The following is a 22141-nucleotide window of genomic DNA, read 5'->3' on the forward strand; positions in this document are numbered from 1 at the left end:
TCTGTGCCAGAGCAGGAGTTAGCACTTCAATGCAGGTCCGGACTGCTGCGCTGAAATCCACCTTGGTAACTTGTTCTGGGATTCCCTCCCTCTGGCGTTCACTTCTTGTACAATCTTAGATTTGGGGGCCTCTACTTAGGACTTTTTCTGAGAAAGGTTAGTCTGTCCTCCTTTTCGAGGTTCCTCCCTGGCTTTCTGCACTTGGCTGGCAGCACAGGCTCCATCAATTCCTGAATCCACCCGGGGATCCTACTGTGCCCGTACGGACATGGTCACGGGTGTCTGCTAACGCAGCCAGAGAGCCCGCCACGCCCCCCATTCCAGGATCCAGCCAGCCAGCTTCCCAGCGCTTCTGGAGAGAGGGACTCCCAGTAGAAGGCTGTTAGACCACTTGGGTCAGGAAAAGAGGGGTTTAGTGCCTTTTGGGCTTTGAGGTGGATGCCCCTGAAGTCTCCTTGCTCTGGGAGGTCACTAGAAGGCTTGGCACTGGTCGCTCCTGTTTGCCGGACTCTTCCCTCTTGGAAAAGTAGATAGGGTTAGCTCTCAGCGTCAGGAAACTTGTTTCCCACACCGGAGGCAAGCGTGAGCACGTGGGTAACACCCGAGGTTCGGGTTCCCAGCTGGTGTCCCGGGCTGTCAGGGAGCCCGGGCCTCCCTGGCGGACCGGGTTCAGGTGCCTGACATGGAAGACAAGGAGGCCAGTTCCAGCTCCAACCTGAGCGCAAAGATTAGAAAAACAGGTGTTTCATTGCCTGGCCAATTCAGTCTCTCAGTAAACGAGGCTCTGCTAGTTATCTGCTGAAGATTTAGCGAGGGGCCGTCATCTCTCGGCCAGGCATTAACTATGTTAAAGAAGGTCTCCTGGCTTGGTGAACAGCTGAGCCTCTGGGGGGGAAGAACTTGTCGGGATCCTCAGTACAGATGTTTTGTCCTCAAGACTTCCACCTTCATTTTGTCTATCTTTGCACTGAGGCAAAATACCCAGTACCTCTTCAAAGGCGTCTGTTGGAAAAGCCTGACTTGCGCCGCAGACTTCTCCGCCAACCCCCACAGAGGGTAGGATCAGGTTTCAGATCCCAGAGAGGCACTTCCACAGCCTGCGCTTCGTTTGAAGTAGAGGTGGGGTGTGAAGTAAAGGCAGGCTGCACAAATCCTGTCCAGGGCACAGTCGGTACAGAAAACCACTGCTTAACCTTAGAGGTACCTACCACTGTTTAGTTTTGTGGCAGCTCTCATCCTGAGTTTTGTGCAGGTTATTGGAAAAGGGAGTCACGAAAGGTTTTTCATACACCACTGCTACCGCCGCTGCTGCTGCCTCCGCCGCTGCTGCCGCCACCACCATCACCATAGCCACCACCACCCCAATAAGAAACTTTACTTTATCTGGTCTTTCTGGAATCTTGATGAGAGCCACAGGATATCTCTACCTCCTACTGACGTGTGTCATTAGATGGACTACGATGGAGCCCACCCAGAGTTAGGCCTCTAAGTGGCCACAACCACTGGGGAAACCACTCCTTTCTGGATTATAACCTTGTTAGGTGGTTTTGAGACACCTACACAGTCTTTTAGTTTAGTTTTAGTTTTTTAGTTTTAGTTCTTTTTCTTTCCTTTTTCCAGGTGCCACTCAGATGTGTAATTATTCCCCATACCCCAGAACGTTTTCCATTGTCCTAGGAGCTCCCAATGTCCTTACTGCCATCGGGAGGCTGGGGTGGGGTGGGGGGTGGGGAACAAGGAGGAGACAGATGTCTTATTTTTCAATGAACATTCTTAAAGGTGAGCCAAGTATCAGGATGGCACACGACTCTTCAACGAATTTATTTTCTCAGAGGCAAAAGGAGGAGCAGGGCGCATGGTTTCTGGCGCACTGCTGATTTCTGGGCCCGAGATGAAGTCTGTGAGCTTTCATTGTCTTAAGGGAAACTTAGCCTTTGTTCATCGCGATCTGCTGCCTTCTGATGAGATAACTGGAAGAGAAGGCTCTTAGAACAGGAGGGTCTCTAAACTAGAGTTTTCCCCAGAAACAGTACTTTGAGAACAGTTCGTCTGAGAACTGTTACAGGTTCACTCAGTTATTGTGTCCTCTCTAGAAGGATTATTCGTGCTGGTCTTTTTGTTTCTCGAAATAAAACCCCCGGATTTGCCCAATAGTTTAGATAATAACTCTGTAAGACGTCTAATATGTCAGTTGTTCCAACATCCTAGGCTTCTTCTATTCACATCCTTCCTCTGACTGACTACCCACTAGCTGGTTCCCATAGTAAAGTGCCCAGCAGACCTAGTCATCTTGCATCAGTCACAAACCCGAATCATTTCGAAAACATTGCCCTTTTTGGAATAAAGGCAGGCATTTATTTCATCTGGCGATGAATTTTGTCAGTGGTGTCAGGGTAAAAAAAAAAAAAAAAAAAGTCCAGCGTCGTTCTCCCTCACCCAGTCCTGCAGGCACGAGGCGCACAGCCATGGGGAAATCCTGGCCACTGTCTGGGATGCTATTCGCAAGCGTTCCTGGAGCCCCAGCGAGCCAGCCTCCGCAAGGCCGCACGCTGTGCGCAGACACCCGAGTCTAGGGAACGAGAGTGTCACTCGGCACGCGGAAGGCCTTGAGTTTTGGAGCGGCGGCGGCAGCGGGGCAGCGGCGACCCCGCGCCCGGGGCTCATTAGGAGCGGAGCTGCCAGGCTCACTGTAGGACCCGAACCGCGAGCCCAGTCGCGTGGGGGGGAAGGGAGGAGGAGCAGGGAGCAGTCTCATCACTCACCCCGATTGGCCAATGAGCTCCGCGTCTTGGTTGCCTATGACCAATAGGAAGAGGGAAAATTTGTGAGTGGCATTTGAGAAGGGCGGGAGAAAGGGAACCTGGGAGCGAAGTTGAAGCTAAACCCGGTAAGCTATAAAGAAGTTACAGGGGGGCGCTTTGGGCTCCCAATTAGGAACAGTACCGACTCCCAACAGGACGGAGGACTCGGACTCGGAAAACACCTCGCCTGTCCCCAACCTGTGTCCTCCTCCCGCTGCTACCTACTCCTCCCCCATTCGTGCCCATGGGAAGGTGGCCCAGGCACACTCTGCGGGCTGCGAGTGACAGCCGGGAGGCTGCTGCTGAGGCTCGGCAAGCGCGCAGGCTTGAAAGCAGTTAGGGGGCGGGAGCCTTAGCAGCCTCCGTGGCTCTCGAGGACGTAAGGTAGGTGAGGAGGCAAGAGCACCAGGTGATGCCCACGAGGGGCTGTCGCGCGTGCCACCTGTTAACCCTGCGCTGCGGTGCCCTGTGTGTGACTACGGGAGTCCCCGGGGGTTTGATGCGTAAGCAGCACTTCTCCAGGAACCCCTCAGACGTGAGCCCCGCAGGGGAGAGGCAGCCCGAGTCGGGGGCAGTAGAGGAATTCTGCACGGCTGGATAGCCTGGCTTGGCGCGCGCGGCCGGCCGAGCTCTCCGCAGACGTGCGTTTAGCCGTCGGTGCTACGTCCTGGACGCGGCGAGCGGAAGCCCAGCCTGTCCCGGGACCGACCTGCCCAAGTTTTAAATACCTAGGGCTGCGACGAGCAGAGTATGGGCGCAGAGGCCCTTTGGGGCCGGGTTGGCGAATTTACCGTGGGTTTGAGTCTAGCCACAGATGTCTTATTCCCTGGTGTTCTTGTCTTCGTAGTGATCTGAAAGAAGTTACCCACGATTCCTGTTTCCTACAAACCAGCTCAGAACCAGAGGAATTGGAAAACAAACGTCGGGTATTATTATGTCGATTTCCCAAGGACCAGGGTTCCCACCGCGGATCAGATGAAAAGGTTGGCTCCTCCGAAGTCCTTCCAGCATTTTATACTTAAGAGTCCCAAAGGATTGCCCGGATTTGCCGTGAAGCAGCAGCTTTCGTTTATACTTACACCTCACGTTTTCAAGAAACTGTTTTGTTTGCTGCGTTGTCCTGTCCATCATTCGTGTCTTCCCCGAACAAACGTCAGCCTCCTCGTTTAAAGTTATGTTTTTACCGAGTGTGATCTCTAATTGAAAGTTAACTTTTGGTTTTGGATGAGTCTGTGGAGTTTACGTTGTAAGAAGAAAGGGAGCCCAAGACACGATGAAAGAAAAGTCTAAAAATGCTGCCCGGACGAGGAGGGAGAAAGAAAACAGTGAATTTTATGAACTGGCTAAATTACTGCCTTTACCCTCAGCCATCACCTCCCAACTGGACAAAGCATCCATCATCAGACTCACGACCAGCTATCTCAAAATGAGAGTAGTCTTTCCAGAAGGTAAGCGTCTGTGCCTAGATTGAATTTCGAAGGAGTAAGCCTGCCCCAGCAGCACAGAAATGTACTTGTGTTTACCGGCGCGGGTTACATTCTCTGAAAAGGGAAATTTAACCAGGCTATTTGATCAGTCAGCGCCAAAGGGCTTTCCCTGCTTTTCTTAGTCTTTCTCTTCTTCCCCGTATTTCTCTCTCCAACCCATTCGATATGTTTGGTTGGGAAATAACCCAATAGTGCTTTTATCAACATTTGGCTCAGTTGAAAGCAGGGCTAATCCAAACATGACTTTCCCTTTTGTTCCTCTCGTCGGAGATGTATCCAATAGAAATCAGGAGTACTGCCAGTTACTTATTTTTACTAGGTATAGATTAGACGTATAAACACAGTGCTAGGTAAGCTAGATAATAATTTATCAAAAAGGCCACAATTCCGCGTGGGCGGGCGCGCGTGTGAACAGTATGCGACTCCGCCAGTCTCTTGGCTGTTTATAGTAAATTGGTTCTCAGTTTTTAAGATGTACAGAGATTCCTAAATTGGAGCTTTGTGAGATGCATTTCTGGCCTTGGCGTTATCTGTAAAATCATAAATTTGTCTCAAAATAGTCAAGATTTGAGGAAAGTAGAGCAGACAGAAATGTATCCTCGGTGGTGGCTGACAAATCGAGGCAAACTCTCATAGGGCCTAGAAGTTAGAATACCAGCAGCAGATAGGATTTTAAATGGGAATTTCAGTTACTAATACTCATTGTGAGAGGCAGAGCGGCCTTCTCAGAGCATAGTCTTCTGTGAACTCATTTCTACTTAGAAGGAAACATGAATACTCTCCAGGGAAGGAGCACTTTGATCTCCCATTTGCTCACCCTTACTCAACCAAATAACAAACAGAATAGAAAAATATTTTGTTAGGGGAGGAAGTTTTAAGAATGTAAAAGAATGATTACTAGACAAACAAAACTTCTAGAGAAAGAAGTTTGTTTATTTACAAATGAGACAAATGAGAACTTCTTTTTGACCTGTTGTTGGTTTTGGGCGTTTGAGGGGTGTTATTTTTTGATGAGAGGGTTAGTTTTTGCTGGGGATGAAGTTTTCCTTCACTTGGTGTTTGTTTAAAATTTGCGAAAGTGCTGCAAACTAGCCAGGGTCACCACATAAACCTTCTAAATAGTTTATTTCTATCATCAAACCCATCAGTATTAATATATAGTTAGTTACTTGAACATCTCTTTTCACTCTGAAATCCAGGGAGGAGAGAAATTACAGTTTAGAATAGCTAAAAAGTTTTTTGTTTTGTTTTTAAGAAGAAAGGAGAAAGGTTGTAAAAACTAAAAATCACATTTCTGACCCAAACTGTACTGAAAATTGCTGATGAGAGAATCACCATTATACCACACTGCCTTCTGCTTAAAAAAAGAGATCTCCCTGTCTTTTATACTGTCAGCGCCTACTTTATAAAAATAAAGCAATTTCGAACTCCGCTGTTGCGCTGTTCCTAACAGGATTATTAGCAGTGATTTGTCAGCTACTGCGGTCTCAGTAGGCTCCCTTTCTGCGTGATTTCTAGTGGGTCTCGTCAATTATTGGTGCCGATGTCGCTTGCTGTTTGATCAGAAGCAGCATATGGTGCTGCTAGTGGGGCAGTGAATAACCGCAGGAGAATAATAGAGGGCTGGTTTCCCCAGCAGTCACAAACAGAGCCCGGGAACCCACAAGGCCGGAGGCCCTAGTCTGCTCAGTGCAGACTCGGGTGGGTTCTGAGAGGATCCGGCTGGATACTTTTGTTTGTTTTATTTTTGTATTTTTAAGAGAAGGCGCTTTCCTCTGAAGGCGCTAATTCTTAAAAATTAAAAATCGCGTTATAAAGAAATAGAAGGACTCAAATATATTCTCGTTATGAGGTCCTCTAGACGGGTAGCTAGGCCACCCCCCTTTGGCTACTTTAACGTGCTCTCTACAGTCCTCTCTCACGGAACTCTGGCCCCTCCCACTTCTCCTCTCTCCCCTCTTCTACCGCTGAGTGTGAGTTTATGAGGGGCGGGGATGGACCATGTGTGAACTCTGGGCACATCATTTATTTCGCTAGCTTCTGTGGAGTTCATAACTCACGCGCAGCCTCCACTCGATGAGCTAAACAGGATCGTCAGAACAGCTGGCACCTGGAGATGAGGTTTTAATTTCGAGGTTGTTTGAGCTTCAAAAACACTAAGTCCAAGTACAGCCCTTTACTGTATTAACGAAAACAACAACGGCAAACAATTACAAAACTCAGCTGTTTTCAAAGGAGCAAAAGAATGACAAGCCGCAAAACCAGGCACTACCTGCAGGTGGTGCCAAATTTGGGTTTAGCCTTTACTTAGGGTTCAACCTAAGCACGGGGGGTGAACTGAACACTTTACATCTCTGTAATCTTTTTGGTGATGCTAAATAGAATTTGAAGTTACTTTTCATGCATGTCGTAAAGCTTTCCCACCACATAACATTAATAAAGTTTTGTTTTAAGAATAAGCATCGCTGTTTAATTACGGTAAATATCCTATCACATTTGACATGAATTTTACAAACTGTCTAATCTCAAATGATTACAGATCTGATGGCATGACTATAGGCATAACAATGTAGTAAAACTTGTTTTTGTACATATCACACACTTTATTTATACTACTGTGTAATGCCCAATGTCTATATGGTAAGTGAACAAAAATTCTTCCACAGTTATCTGAGAGGGTGAAGGACGGTGAGTAGTCCCTGTAAGGTCGGCCCCTGTACATTTCCGCCCCTTATCATTGTAGTGACTGTTGTCTGGGTCCATGTTTTCGCATTAGTGTGTTAATTCAGAATAGGTTATCCTGAACAGTTGAGTGAGAAATGAGGGAGGGAGTAAGAAAGAAAGGGATGTGGAGATAATGATACAGGTATTTGGAATAACTAAGAATATAGTATAAAACTGGGTGTGGTGATACACACCTGTAATCTTTGCTCTTAGAGGTGGAGGCTCCAAGCAGGAGCAATTGTGGAGATGCAGGTGGAGGAAAAATGAGGAAGGAGAAGGAACAAACTTTGGATCAGCATTAGAGATTAAATTTTATAAAAAGGAAAATCCAGGAAGAACACTCTGAGGTCATTGAAAACGCTTATCTTCTGTTTAATCACATTCGATCTAAAAATTGTCTTGAAACAGAAAAAATGAAGAATGTAAAAAAAGTACAAATTTTTGTTGTTATCAAAACTAGGAAGATGTATTAAGATATTAAAAAAACAACGACATAACTTTATATGCAAAAGAGGACAAATTCAACTTTCAAAGACATACATATTTTTATCCACTTTTACTGTAGTTTTGGCCAGGGACATTTTGTCATGCAGAATAAGCTGTAAGATCAGATATGGCTCCAAATCTTTAACTGTTTTTAATCTTGGTAGTATCATTATGCCATTGGTAGTATCATCGCCAATATGTCTATGAAAAATAAAAATAAGCACCAGGGTTGAAATTAGTAAATATTTATAAACCAAGTTCCCAAGTCCTACAACATTCATCCAAAACCTGAAGTCCTTAATCATTTTTTAAGTTAACTCAAAAACAACAAACAAACAAACAAACAAACAAAACACCCTTAAAGAATAAAAAAAGCTCGGTTTCCCACGTGGATATGTGATTTAAAGCTGTTTTTCTTGCTGCTCCGGGAAATGATTGAGCATTGGGTTTCCATGTTTATTTTCTAACACAAGTTTTTCTCATTTAAAGCCTCCTTTAAACACATTTTATGCTCAAGTCTGGTTTTCTCTGCTTAACTCCAGTTTTGATGTTCGTTTTAAGTAGGTGCAGAATTAAACGGCGTGCAAGGCAGATTTATGACTAGAATGTGTACATTCTGATCAATGATTTTTTAAAAGAAGATGGGTGTATCACAAATTAAAAATAAACAACAAACGGAACATCATAAGCTATGGTGGGATGCTTTCAAACGCGGCACAATTATCCATCTTAGACTAAAACTTAAACATATAAGGGTAGATCTTATTTTTAGGGGGGTTGTTTTTACATTTCGGGGGAATCTTGATATCTTTTGCAGTCAGATGCAAGTTCCGAATGCAAACTCCTGGATTCTTGCTGTATTCCCTTATGGGCCCGGTATTTCTCAAGAGGAGACAGACAGTAACCATAGCGATTATTTAGGTGGGCCACTTTAACAGTATCTTGGACCGCCAGTTGTTTAGGATCAGTCCGGTTACTCCGAAGTTGCTAAGGGAATGGGTAGAATGGGGTAAACTTTTTTCACAGGTTTGACATGCTGGCGGGTTTGACACTCTGGTGGTTCTGTTCAGACCCTGGCTGGCTTTTTATCTCCGACCTTACCACACTTTTTTTCCTCCGCGGAAAGCTCTCAGCCCAATAGGTACAAGTGATATGTCGGATTCTGTTTTTGAATCATGTCTTCTTGAAGTCTGGGTATGGTTTCCAAACCTTCCTGTTCTTAAGTTCTCAGAGAACTGGCGGAGTCTCAAGCCCTATCTAAAGGTCAGGCTTTGCTAGATAGATACCAGAGTGTGACACATCCTTTGTGCTGCACAAAGCACTACCATTCTTCAGGGTAGTTTTAGCTTAAAGGAGATCGGTTCTTTCCCTCATTCCCAGCAGGACGGGATCCGTAGGTCGCCAGGTGAGGAGCTGCCTTGCTTGGAGGCGAGGGTCTTCTACCGAGGGGGCATTATCCAGCCCACGCATTCCCGAAGACTAAACTTTACGACGACACCCTCAGCCTCCATACAGGACACTTGTTCCCGGTTTTAAGCTAAACCCGAGGAAACCCCAATTTCTTGGAGTGTTGGATAAGGCGCGGCGGGTGCGGGCTGGGTTACAAAGCCTGGTTGGCAGTTACTGTTCTCCAACCGGAAGCGCAAACGCTGGGTTGGGATAAAGCCGGGGGAAACTAGTGACCCGCGGCCTTCAGCTGCGAACAACACAAACACTGGAAGATTCCTGGCACAGTCATCGCTGCTCCGGCCGGGGAGAGGCGGGCAGGCAAGGGTAGGGCACGCACCGGTACAGCGCTGGCCTTGCGGAGGTAGGTCGCAGGAGCCTTTGCGAGCCCCGTCTCAAGCAGTGACCTGGGACAGTTCCTAGCGCTAGCGGAGACGCTGCTGCGCCTTGTTGATGGACAAAGTGCTCTGCCCTGGAACTGCGCCAGGAGCTGGTCCGACGCAGGGCACCGATTCCTTGCCCTTCTCCCCCCCAGAGAGCTCTGCTGTTTAACCGGGACAAACGAGAACCCAGAGGCTGCTTGATGCCACAGCCCCAGGAATGCCAGCGCAGAACTTTCAGCCCTGGCGCCCACACGTGGTATTTGGGGTTTCGGGTTTTCTTTTTCACGCATTCCGCCTAAGTAGCAACCACTAGCCTCAGGGGACCTGAAGTTAGAAGGAGGTGGAAGGGCTTGTATCACCCTTGTCCTCGGTTGTAGACGGGTCACAGGAGACCTCCCTATTGCCTCAGAGACACACTAGGCATCATGGAGAGGACATATTTTTATGGAGACGCCGTGCTAATAAGGGAGGAAAGAAAGACGGGGCCACTACAACAAGCTCTTCTCTTTCCGGCCAGCAAAGGAGGCGGTGATGCCTAGCCTGTAATCTGTATTTTGTCAAGGGCATGAAATTCATTCGAAGAAAAAGCCCGATCAATTTATTTTTGCTGCCTGCAATAACACAGCTGGATGATGCTTTGAGCGCGCGCTAGACTGGGGCTCATCATTCATTCACCAAGAACGGGCCTAAATGGTGCCTGTGGGATTAGGTCAATTTTAGTGGATCTACTTCGCCTCATTTGGTTACTAATTGGTTTCTTGTTTTATAAATCGAAATCTCATTTTCAGGAAATTACAAAACCCGCGCAGTCAGTCCATTGAGGTAATCCTTGGGTCAGGGGGTATTTAAATGGAAATGGCTCAACCGTGCACCAAGGGTAAAGCAACAGTGAAACTTGCTTGGGTATTCACATGAAATGTGAGCTAGCCCTTTAGATTCATAATAGATACACCCCTTCTAATAATACTTATGTAAATATGATAAACCAGATTTTAAGGAAAGTGAGGGGCCTGAGAGAAGCAAAATTTATCTGCTGAGGTTAATGTGGCATATCTTGGAAATCTTCCAAAATAGATTATGTTTTCCTTTGTCTTCAGCCACTTTAGCTGGGGAAAATCCTTTTGTCTGAAACCTGATTTAGTTATCGCCTCCCTCACAGAGAGCCTTTTCTCCTTTGCAAAACCCTGTTCCCTCTGCCTCACCAAGTTACAAGGGAATCTTTAGATCTTGTTCTCACTGTAATCCCGCCGCAAAAGGAGCTGGTTCCTCCTCATTTTAAACAGACAATCAAAGGATTTGCGAATTTTCTGCGGTAGGTCAAGTGCAGAAACGAAATCTCAACCCCCCCCCCCCTTGCCAACTGAAACTGGGTGCTGGGGCGCTTCATCGAAGCAAAGAGGTGAGAGGGTCCTTGGCAGCACTTTAAGACTTGGGAAATGAGAACCTTAATCTGGTTGGGGGGGGGTGTCCTCCACATTTTGGAGGGTGAGCTCCTCCCTTGGTGAGATCCACCGGTAGAGCCCGGCAGTCAGTTCCTCATAAAACATTAACCCAGACTCAACCGTGTGACAAGTTTCCTCTGCCTACAAAAGGGAACGCAGCCTCTGTGAAAACAAGTTTCCTCCCAGGTGTGTGTGTGTGTGTGGGGGGGCGCAGAGTAGGGAGAGGAACTCCCCTGTTAGCTCGCACCCGCTCGGGCTGCTTATTAACCTGTGGGCAAGTCTTGTTTTCCCTCGTAGGCGCATGCTAATGAGGGCGCAACCCGGCAAAGCAAAACAGGCATCTAGAGTTCTTAGGCAGGGTCATTTTACACGCCCCCGCCAACCTCCAACCCTGCGACCCCACCCGGTGATTTGCAGGCGGCTTCAGGTGACCCTCAAATTTTTCTATTAAAGACGTTTGTTTGCCTAAAACACAGGTTTCGCCAGCTTGAGGGGGCGACTAGGACTAGTCCCAGACAACCGCAGCCCTCAGATCTCTAGAGGACCAGCGGGAATGTCCTGCCCTCTGATCCCAAGAAGCTTCTGGTTTGTTGGGCTCTGCGGGGCCCAAGGTCGATGCCAACCAAGTCCTCCGCACTCCCAGCAAGGTCTTTTCTCTTTTCCTTAGTGTGGCCAACTCCAGCTACTTCTGGATTGGAGACGAAATCCAGGAGGATGAGTTGGGAGGGGAGGAAGGGAGGCGGCAACACGAAGGGGTGTGTATAGGTGGCTGAGACCCGACCCTTCAGTACTTACTGGCTCACCCGGGTAACTGGGGCCAGATTCACAGTGTCGCCGGGGGAGGGGAGCTGGGCGTGCTGGGGTGTCTGGAAGGATCACGCGGCGCTATGGAGGGAGGAGGAGTCTCAGGAGTGGAGCCGCGGTATTTGCAGAGCAGTGCGGAAATCGTTAGATTTATTTAGGTGTGCAAACACCCAGAAAGACCCCATTTGAGCCTAAGGGGCGCTAACTGTTACTCGTTGTCAGGGTTTTTAATCACTTGCTTAGGAAACAGGTCCTAGCTAAACACCTTCAAAAAACTAACCGAATGTTTTATTGTGAAAAATTATTTTCTTTTTACATATTACAAATCCAGCATGTTTGTCACGGTGTATGTTTCAGAGTATTTGCTCCTAAGGAACTAGATCACCTTTAAAAACAACGAAGTCTTGTTTGTGATGTAAAAATGAAAGATTTAACTAGTAGAGTACTTTTATCAGCAACAGTTAAAAGATGGCCATAAATAGTTTAACATGCTTTTGCAGGTTTTTTGTTTTGGTCTTGCTACGGGTAGTAGACCATATTGCATATGATTATATAAGGAATCTTACATAAATATTTCTTAAGGCATATTTAGAAAAAGATTTTGCCAAAGGCTTGAAAGGTTGACGTGCTAAGACAAAGGGGGAAAATGACCTGGCTTTGTTGATAGATGGTACTAGAGTAGTAGAAAAACCGATTCTCTAGGTTCGGAATAGAGCGAAAATAGCCAGAAAAGTTCTTGTTTTTCTTTTGGGAGGGAAATAAGGATATGGGATAAGACCTGGGCTCCCAGAGAAAAGAAAAAGAGAGATTCTATTGAAATAGAAGCAGAAAATTATCTACAAACAGGTTTCTCCAAGAATATTCAGGTCAGGCTAGGGGGAAACTGATGTCTAGAAAGCCCCGCAGCCAATCAGAAAGGTTGCCAGGACTGAACCCATGCCGCTGGTGGCCTCTGGTTTTTGTTTGTTTGTTTGTTTGTTTGTTCGCGTGTTGTGTGTGTGTGTGTGCGCGCGCGCGCGCGTGCATGTGACAATTGCGTTGACAAAGTATGAGGAATCTCTCGGGCTGCTTAAAAGGACAAGGATGAAAACTGAAAACTTGGGACTAGAAATACCCCCTTCCTGAGCTAAACAGAACAGGAAGCCGCTCAAAGATAGAGCTGGGATTGTCCAGAGCGGGAGCCACTAGAACTTATGGGCAAGAATTGCCAGCTGACCCAGTCCCCCATTCCCTCAGATCAGATCCATAAAGCGGCGGTGGTAACCCACGCTGCTCCGCTCCCAGGGCGAGACAAACCGCTCTCCAGCCCCCGGACTGCCTACAGGACCTGGGTTCTTTCGCTAATGTTTGTGTGTCTCCACAGGGCTTGGGGAGGCGTGGGGCCACACCAGTCGAACCAGCCCCTTGGACAACGTTGGTCGCGAACTCGGCTCTCATCTACTCCAGGTACAGAGACGCAAGACTCCTGGTCGCCCAGGCACTATCGGAGCTTTTGCTTTTCTGGGGTGGTGGTGGTGCACAGCGGAGGGGACATTCCAATAGCTCTCACTAAGTCTGAGCTCTTAATCTAGCTGGATGAGCTAGTGATGCCTGCTTCTGGAGTCTGAAAGCGAGGCAAAGTGACAACCAAGACTTTGGGTTTGCAAATCAGCCTGATAAGGCCCCAGCGGGATTCTGTCCAGAAGAAGGGGTTCTGTTTGTCTAGTTTCGGCTAAGAAACCTGAAATGCTCTGCGCCAGGCCTGGGAGGTAGTGCTCGGCAAGCATCTGAAATGAAGAATTTGCAAAGGAAATAACCAGAATCTGCAGTAAATGCCCTCAGTGCTTTAAGCCGGCGCATTCCAGATCCAGCTGCGTCTGCAACTCATTTGGTCTCTTCCCAGTAGTTCCCAGGCGTCCTCCCTTTGCCAGCGCTCCCCACTTTAGCCTGGTCCAAGCTCTGTGGAAATCCTACACACACACACACACACACACACACACACACACACACACACACACACACGCACGCACGCACGCGCGCGCGCGCAATGAGTTTAAACAATATGAGATGACCATTACTTTGTTATTTGTAGTCCATTGGCCGCTTAACTCCCAGAACAAATATTTTAAATAATAACGCCCAGTGGCAGTTTTAGGTGTGACACTTGTTTTCCATCCTACATCCTCTATTATTATCAAGTCCACTAGGGTCCTCTAGAGTGGTATCCTGGATCTATGAAGCCTAGAGGAACCAGGCAGCGGGAAACTTCCCATTGCTCCTTTTCCCCTCTCTCTCCTAGACACCAAATAGATTTTAGTTTTACTGAACAAAGAGAGCTTGGGTGAATGTTTCCCACTTATGGCCTCCATTTTGAATGTATCTAGAAAAGCCTATGTATGGCTCTCTTCACTGAAACATCTTACCTCAGAGTAGGTACCTGGGTCTCCCATGCCATCTCTCCTTGCTCCTGCATATGTTTTTTTTCCCTAGGAGTTTGAGCAGGGAAATAGCTTTTGACCCCTATGCCTGTCCTGCTTTCTTTGCTCCCTTCACTAAGCAGTTCTTCCTTAAAGCCCTGAAGTTCTTCACTCCCCCTCTCCGTTGGCACCACTTCCCTACAGTCCGGATTTTCCCTCATTGGGCTCCACACAGGCTCCACATATCAAGGTTTTACCTGAATTTGTTCAACCAACAGACACTGGAGGATCAATTGTGTGCCACACCAAAATCCCTGCCCTCTTGGTAATTCCCTTCTTAGATGTGTTCATTTTTAGTGGTTCTGTAGAGTTTCTGGTGGTGTAGACATTACAGAGGAAAAACAAGATAGGGAAAGAGGGGGCTTCCTTTCAGTTAGGGAGTGCTCTGCATTGGGGCAAAGACCAGAAAGACACTAAGGGCAACTCTCTAGTTGGTCCTGTTTCTACAATAGCATAATTTCCTCAATTTATCTTTTCTTCTTCCTGGTCTCTTTTGAAAACTTTACACTATTGGCTGTGATGCGATTTTAATAAACTCCTAACTTTGTTTCTTCTCTCACAGCTTCAAAGCCTCTGGAAGGATCTATACTAGCACTTGTCACCTGTACTGTTTAGCCCCTATGATCCCAGCTGGTCTCTAGTCTACACTACCTCCCAGGCTCCCAACTTTTGTTTTCCACTGCCAACTAGACATATTTAAGACAAGAATGTATTATCTCCCTTTCCTGATTTCTATTTACACAACATCTGGATTTTCAATTGGAGAGATGACAGGGACTCACAACAAAATCTCAACTTCTCAAAGTTTTCAGCCTTGGTTAATGTTGCTGTCTTCTGCTTAATATCTTTACTGAAACCAGGAAATCAACCTTAGTTTTTGTGTCTGCCACCAGATTAGCATGACATTTGCATACAGTATCATCATTAAATTAGACTCTCCCTTTTCTTAGACCCGATTTTAGTGTGCACTACATGGGCTGCTCATCCTGACTCCTGTAGGTCATTCTTCTAGGAAAAGAAGACATGAAAACATATTATTCTCTTGGTTAGAATGTCTGTTGGAATTACAATGTCTGCAGGAACAATTGCAGGGTCTCATTGACATTCCAAACTCTAAAACTCCACTGAGTATATAAGTATGTAGCCCTACCAAAGACCAGTTCTTAACATAACAAGTCAACCCACCCCTCAGTACTTGACTTCATTACATCATTTCTTCTGCTTAAGGTGCCCTTCTCTTTAGACCCTCTTCAATGGTCTGCTGAAACTCAAAAGTGAGGCCTCTGTAATGCTTAGTTTCTGGCTCTCTTACCTGTTTATCACTATTGACTTAATTGTGTGGTCAATGCATTAATTTATGTTCCCTGAGAGCTGTCTGAGTTACACTAGATCTCCATTGCCTTATTCACAGAGATGAAGGGGCAGGGACAGTCTAAGAAGTTTCTTTACAAAGAGCCTGCCAGCTTGATGCATCTGTGTAAACATATACAAACACACACGCTGCTGTAACACTACTTTACAGACTAGCTGCTCAGAAAAGCCTCTCATCTCCTAAATCCCCCCTCTTCTGACTTTTTCCAGAGTCTTCACCAGCTTGCTTCTGTCTATAACATCAAATTGCCAGCGCTCCCATGTCGACCAATGTCTGTTGCTCTAGATCTCCTCAGTGCTGATCACTGCCTCTATGGACCCTTCAATACTGACACAGGTTCTTACAGGAACCACTGTCCTCAGGGCTGGACCTAGTTCCCCTGAAGGCTGAGATTCAGCTCCCATACCCAGAGCCTTTGTGTGCATCTGCCACAGATTTCTTTTTCCATCTCAGGGCATCAGCCTTGTCCATAGCCTCACTCTGAACTGTCAGCCTGCTGAACACTTACAGACCTGGGGGGTTCAAAAGAGGAGATGCTTGTGGTTGTTCTCTGCCCTGCTTCTGGCTAGTCTGTCACAGTCTTATGTTTCCGTACTGACTGTTTTCCTCCCTTCATTTCTTCAGCTCTCTCTCTCTATTTCTGCCTCTGCAGACTCTGGATGGCTTCATCTTCGTGGTGGCCCCAGATGGGAAGATCATGTACATTTCAGAGACAGCTTCAGTTCACCTGGGCCTTTCTCAGGTAGGTGAGTGGTTCACCAGTCCAGCCTCCAGTGTTCACAGCTGGAATTGTGCGGGAGGACTTCCCCAGTCATTTTATATCTGCATTTGGGCACTGAAAACATCTTAGGTGACAGACAGGATGACTCAGTAGCTCCGCTCCTGGACTGCCCTTGTCCCTTAGCATCTATCGCAGACTCAAACAAACACAACTTTTGGGAGTTCTTACCATAAGCCAGACATGGTGGGAGGAGTTTACATACTTATGCTGTTTTACCAGACCTTACAAGGGATGTGACTGTAATGATCATTGTTCTCATCGCTACTGATATTTATGATTATTTTTCAGGTAAGGAAGCTGAGAGACAGATAAGATTCAGGTAGCAAGTAACAGCCTATTCCTTCTTTACGGTCCCATTGACCCCTTGATCCAAGTTTTCAGCTTCTTTCAGGGGCATTGCACCATTGCAGAGATAGTGACATTCTCCTCTTTACAGGTAGAGCTGACTGGGAACAGCATCTATGAATATATCCACCCTGCTGACCACGATGAGATGACAGCAGTGCTCACAGCCCATCAACCCTACCACTCCCACTTTGTACAGGGTAAGGCAGTCAGGCCTTAAGCTTCTGCCCCTGCCAGTCAGCTTGGAGTTTTCTCCTGATTTAGCTTTCGCTGGGGCTGTTGCTTGGGGGCTGCACCTCTCTCCTCCTGAGCCTCCCTCTTCTTTCTCACAGAGTACGAGATCGAACGCTCCTTCTTTCTAAGGATGAAGTGTGTTTTGGCCAAGCGGAATGCTGGCCTCACCTGCGGTGGCTACAAGGTGTGTGGTACAGATTGAAGGTGTACTCTGAGGGTGGCCAGGCAAGGGCGAGGCTTCTGGGGCAGGAAAGGTTGGTTCAGAAGGTTGTGTGTCCAGAACTTTGTAGTGAGGCCCTCAGAGCTTCACTATGGTCTTTAAGCTTTGTGGGAACCTGGGGAACACTTAAAAGACAGTCTCTGCAGGGTCTGCAAACTGGGTTGCTTTTAGAGAGGAGCTTGACAGTTCAAAAACCGTCAAGTTTTTGGTCCCTCAGTCGTTTATGTCCCATGGAAGTTAAGAACCAAAGCCTTAGCTGTAAGCTGGGATTCTCTAGTTGAAAAGCCAACATCTTTGGAGAGCAGGATCCTTGCCCTGATTTACCTGTGATAGTTTGGTGGGAACCACCCACTTGCCTCTCTGTCTTTATTTTCTTTCTTTACACGACTTCCCCATGGCTGTGCAGTCACTTTTTGGGGTGAGGGAGCACCAAAGCTTTTGTGGCCCAAGTGGAACCTTACAGGTGTTTCAACTCCTCCCCTTCAGTTAGGGATCTCTTCCCGATCTCTTGCCCCTCCCCCTCCAACACAGGTCATTCACTGTAGCGGCTACCTGAAGATCCGCCAGTACAGCCTGGATATGTCTCCCTTTGATGGGTGCTACCAAAATGTGGGCTTGGTGGCTGTGGGTCACTCCCTGCCTCCGAGCGCTGTGACAGAGATCAAACTACACAGCAACATGTTTATGTTCCGAGCCAGTCTGGACATGAAGCTTATTTTCCTGGACTCCAGGTGAGTAGGCAGCCAAGAGAGAAGGAGACTCTGAACAATTGCAGCACTAAACAATGGCGGCATTTGGCGAGGGAGAGCTGTCCCTTGATCTTACTAGCTCATTTTTCCGGGTGGGATATCTAACCAGGTTTGGAGAAATGGAGGCGGGAACCCAGGTAAAGTGTGATGGAAAGTCCTCCATTCATCAGAAGGGTATTTCCCCCTCCCCCCTCCAGGGTGGCAGAGCTGACTGGATATGAACCTCAGGACTTGATTGAGAAGACCCTGTACCATCACGTGCATGGCTGTGACACCTTCCACCTGCGCTGTGCACACCACTTACGTAAGGCCCCACACTGGTCTCAGTAGAACTGCGTGGGCGGAAGTCCATCAGATTGCTGATAGCTCTTCCTAGAGGGGGTAGAGGTGGTAGCAGAACAGAGACTCCGAAAAGGACTGCTACGTCCCTGTCTGGTATTTCTGACTTAATGGAACTGCTAATACTAACGGAGACAGGGGCAAGGAGGGTGTTCCCCTAGTGGGGTTTTATTCTTCACCTGCAAACATCACTAAAGATGAGAACTGTTTAAATAACCTAGGCTAAGTTTCTCATGCGCATTAACTCACCTGGTTTTTATCTCCCAGGACGGAGGATTTAGGGCTGGATTTCTGCAGTAGGAAAAACCAGTCTGGGAAAACCCTTAACTTGCAGTGTTTTCCTCCTTGCTGGTGTGGAAGACAGGGGCACCAGGGAGGGGCTATGGCAACAATTAGCATATAATAGGTATCACTCTGTGGGACTCCGGACTCAAGGCCCGGTAAACAAGTCAATCAACTGATTGGGAATTTGTTCCTAATCTCTCCCACCTGCACTGATGCAGTTATTACAGCGCAGAAACCACCCAGCACTTGGGACCTGTCGGGACAGGCAGTTCATCATCTGCTTCTGTCTTCCAGTGTTGGTGAAGGGACAAGTGACCACCAAGTACTACAGGTTCTTGGCGAAGCATGGCGGCTGGGTCTGGGTGCAGAGTTACGCCACCATCGTACACAACAGCCGCTCCTCCAGGCCGCACTGCATCGTCAGTGTCAACTACGTCCTCACGTGAGTGCCATAAATGCCGGTCTGGGACGACCTTCTCTGACAGAGCGTGTGTTTTGGTGTGCATGCCCAGACTCCGGTTTGGTGCTGGTTGTTCTGCACAGCCTCAGGTCAAAGGCTTTGAAGTCCCCCTTCGTTGTTTTCTAGGAAAAGATTTAGGAGCCCCCCCCCCAATACTGTCCATATTTGCTTTCTTTTTTCTCTTAACCTTTTCAAGCGAACCCTGTATTAAACAAAATTTAATGCGACAGAAAGAAAAGAGAGGGAGAGAGGGAAGGATCCGCCGTACGGAGCCATTTACTGGTAACAAACTGGACATCTGTTTCACTTTTTCAGATCTGGGGTTTGAAGTTCTTAATTTTAAACAGAGTCTCCAATCAAAGTTAGAGTTCTGAAAGAGTATCTCCCCCCACCCCTTGAACCACAAAGGGGGCCTGAGTGACCAAGAGAGTCTAACTTTAACTCCTAGAAAGTAAAGGCTACGGGTTAAGCTACAAGAATTTCTGAGTGCATCTTTACTGGATCTGCGGGGTGTGACAGACAGGGCAGCTGCTGCAGCTGCATTGGATCCTTGTTCTTTCCAGAACTGTGCCTTACAGCTTATCACGTGGTCTAGCATGTGCCTGCTGAAGAAAGCATATTCTGTACAGTATGAAAGTAAAGTTGTATAGGGCTGAAATCTTTATAAAGAAATCTTTTGTGTGTACAGTTTATTTATTTTTTAAGGCATTGAAAACTTGTGATTTTATGGGACCTTCGAAATTCTTTCCTTTGGAAGCACTGACACACCAGACACTTAGCAGAAATGCTATGTGTCTTGACATGAGGAAGTTGGCTAAAGGATGCTCTTTGGAATAGAGTATAGTAGTCAAGATGAGGCTTGGATTCATTCCATATTGCTTTAAATTGTCAAATAAAAATATAGCTGCTGGAAATATACTTAGTGCTTTGTTTAAGAAGAATAACTCGGTAGACTCAGCAAATGAATTTGGTTTAAGCAAGGATTGCTTATTTAAGAGTAATAGATGAAAAAGAATAATAGATGGCTACTTAGCATATTTTAATTGTTCACTTTTTAGTAAACCATGTTAAAAGCAATATTTGACATTTGTAATAGCAAAAAAGTAATGTGTTTTATTACAGAGTAAAAACATACCATAACTTTGGGTATCATGAAACAAACTATCTACCTAATGGCCACAGTTTTTCATATTATGATAATAAACATAAGAAACTGGCAAGGTATAATTTATAAGATGAACTTGTGAAACAGAAGCAGCAAAGGGTGAAATTGGCTTACCATGGAAAAGAAAAAAAACCTTTAAAGAAAGTGCTTTGTATGTCTGAGATAGCAAAAGTATTTTATATAACCTCTGCTCTCTGGTGGTGACCATGGTCAGTAGTCATCATCACACAGACCCCTATCAAAGATCCGAACACAAGTCCTACCTCCTAATGGGTAAACCTAATTTGTTAGGATTCCTTTTGAAATGTTTTGTTTTGTTTTCCAGTGGGTAAGTATTCTGTTTTTCTTCCATTGTCTATGTCATTCTTTACATATTTCTTGAGAGCTGTAGAAATAGACCCTCAACTTTACATAGGATTAAAAGGCTGTAATAAGCATAAATACATGACTTACAGAAGGAAAACTAGTGTGGCACACATTTGCTGAACATTGTTTACCTCAACTGAAGATAGAGGGGAGCACAGGTGTGTATATGCACAAGCACCCAAGATGGAAAGCTACAGTCAGTTACCCCTCCCCTTTAAAAATGTTTCAGCTCCAATTCCTTGCATAAAAATTCTCAGAACAATTTTTATAGCTGCAAATGGATAAGTTGCTTCATATGAAATGCCATCAGTTGGCTCTGTGTGTTGATGGAATTTCCATAACGAACAGGTTGCTATTTGATGTGTATATCACACATCTGGCTGGACATTACTACTTTACGTTGTCTTAGCAGATTAAATAGATGGCTATTGATTCTTTATGATATTAGCAAATCACATTTGCTCCTCGGGCTACTTCTCCATGCAGCCAGAGACTGGTAATGTGAATCCTTTCCAAACACACCATCTCAAAGTGCCCTTAAACACTAAGCAAGCTCTGAAATAACTTGATGCTCCAGATGTTTTCCAAATGTAAACATTTATATAGTGTACACTTTGAAGTGATTTTCATGACATGAAAATAGAGGGAAAATTTAAATAACCAGTGGTCAAATGAGAGTGTGATACTTTAGTGGAAGCTATGTTGTGAGAAGTTTTTTTCTTCTTCTTCTTCTAATCTCCTGATGGCAAATTTATTTTTAAAATATACTTAGGAAAATCAGTCATTATTATTGAATAAAATCACCAATGAACAGAAATCTAACATTGCTTTAATAAGCACCTGCAATAGTGCTTGCAGGAAAGGGTGGATGATTTTAGAAAAGGTGTCGTATACCTTCTGCCTTACTGGCTTCTATATGAACACTGTATTTTGCTGATCTGGAAAGAAAGATGAGAAGACACCATTGCTACAAGTATTCTTGGTTTCTCCAGTGTCTGAGGTTCAGTGGAACAACAATAGCGCTTTTATAACATCACTCCATGATAAAACAAAATCACAACTAGTTTATGATTTCTATAAGACATGCATTATCTGAGAGAGTTCTCTGCCATGTAAAGACCATATATGAGTGCCCACAGCTTTCAAATGTGTGCTAAGCTCTAGAGGTACCCTGTTCCTAGTATTAGGAGGATAGATACATTGAGAAAGTAACTCCAGTGACGGCTGGGGAGAGGCCTGAGAGTATAAAGTACAAAGGGAAAGTACAATGTAGGAAGACTTTAGTCTGGAATTCATATGTACTTCAGTTTAATTGGTAGTAGTAATTATTCATAGCTAGTTCAGATGGAAAACATTAGTATTTAATGCAAAGAAAATTGAAAATGTGAGACACCCAATAAACTATGAAAAGTAATTGAAAAGAAAATGGAAAATTCTGGTTCTCTTTATAATTACAGACTTTGTATATTTTAAAATTCAAAAATGCTCTTCTACTCTTAAGATAAATCTTAAAATATCGTAACATTTTTTCCAGACTTAGATGTTGAATGACTAGTGCAATGTTGACACTTGCCACTCTTCTCTTGTGTTTTTCTATAGCTGTATGTGGTTGATGTTTCGTGTATACATTTCCTACTAAATAATTTCAAATAAAGTTATGGACATTGTGGTTATTACATCCTTACATGTCCTGTANAGCTACTGTACCACCTATGATGGCACATTTTTAGTATTCTCAATTACTGCCTATTGAAGCTATCAAAAGTATAGCTTAGCACTAGTTTATGTGTGCCATT

General features: G+C 45.7%; 1 protein-coding gene across 3 annotated transcripts in view; it reads left to right on the forward strand.

Annotated features, from left to right (window-relative positions):
• The first annotated feature begins 2945 nt into the window (after nucleotides 1–2945).
• Sim1 (SIM bHLH transcription factor 1) overlaps nucleotides 2946–22141 on the forward strand; it is a 126549-nt gene continuing 107353 nt past the window's right edge. For 2 of the 3 annotated variants that reach the window (XM_029542586.1, XM_021205290.2), the window contains exons 1-9: nucleotides 2946–3185; nucleotides 3649–4249; nucleotides 12937–13019; nucleotides 16054–16143; nucleotides 16619–16727; nucleotides 16860–16945; nucleotides 17513–17712; nucleotides 17928–18034; nucleotides 18649–18796. In XM_029542586.1, the coding sequence (XP_029398446.1) occupies nucleotides 4075–4249; nucleotides 12937–13019; nucleotides 16054–16143; nucleotides 16619–16727; nucleotides 16860–16945; nucleotides 17513–17712; nucleotides 17928–18034; nucleotides 18649–18796 (998 nt within the window). In that variant the 5' untranslated portion in view covers nucleotides 2946–3185; nucleotides 3649–4074. Of the gene's footprint in view, nucleotides 3186–3648; nucleotides 4250–12936; nucleotides 13020–16053; nucleotides 16144–16470; nucleotides 16502–16618; nucleotides 16728–16859; nucleotides 16946–17512; nucleotides 17713–17927; nucleotides 18035–18648; nucleotides 18797–22141 lie in introns of those variants that run through there. The other variant, XM_029542585.1, reaches the window with a different exon arrangement.

This window comes from Mus pahari, chromosome 9 (assembly GCF_900095145.1).
Source record: "Mus pahari chromosome 9, PAHARI_EIJ_v1.1, whole genome shotgun sequence".
NCBI lineage: Eukaryota > Metazoa > Chordata > Mammalia > Rodentia > Muridae > Mus > Mus pahari.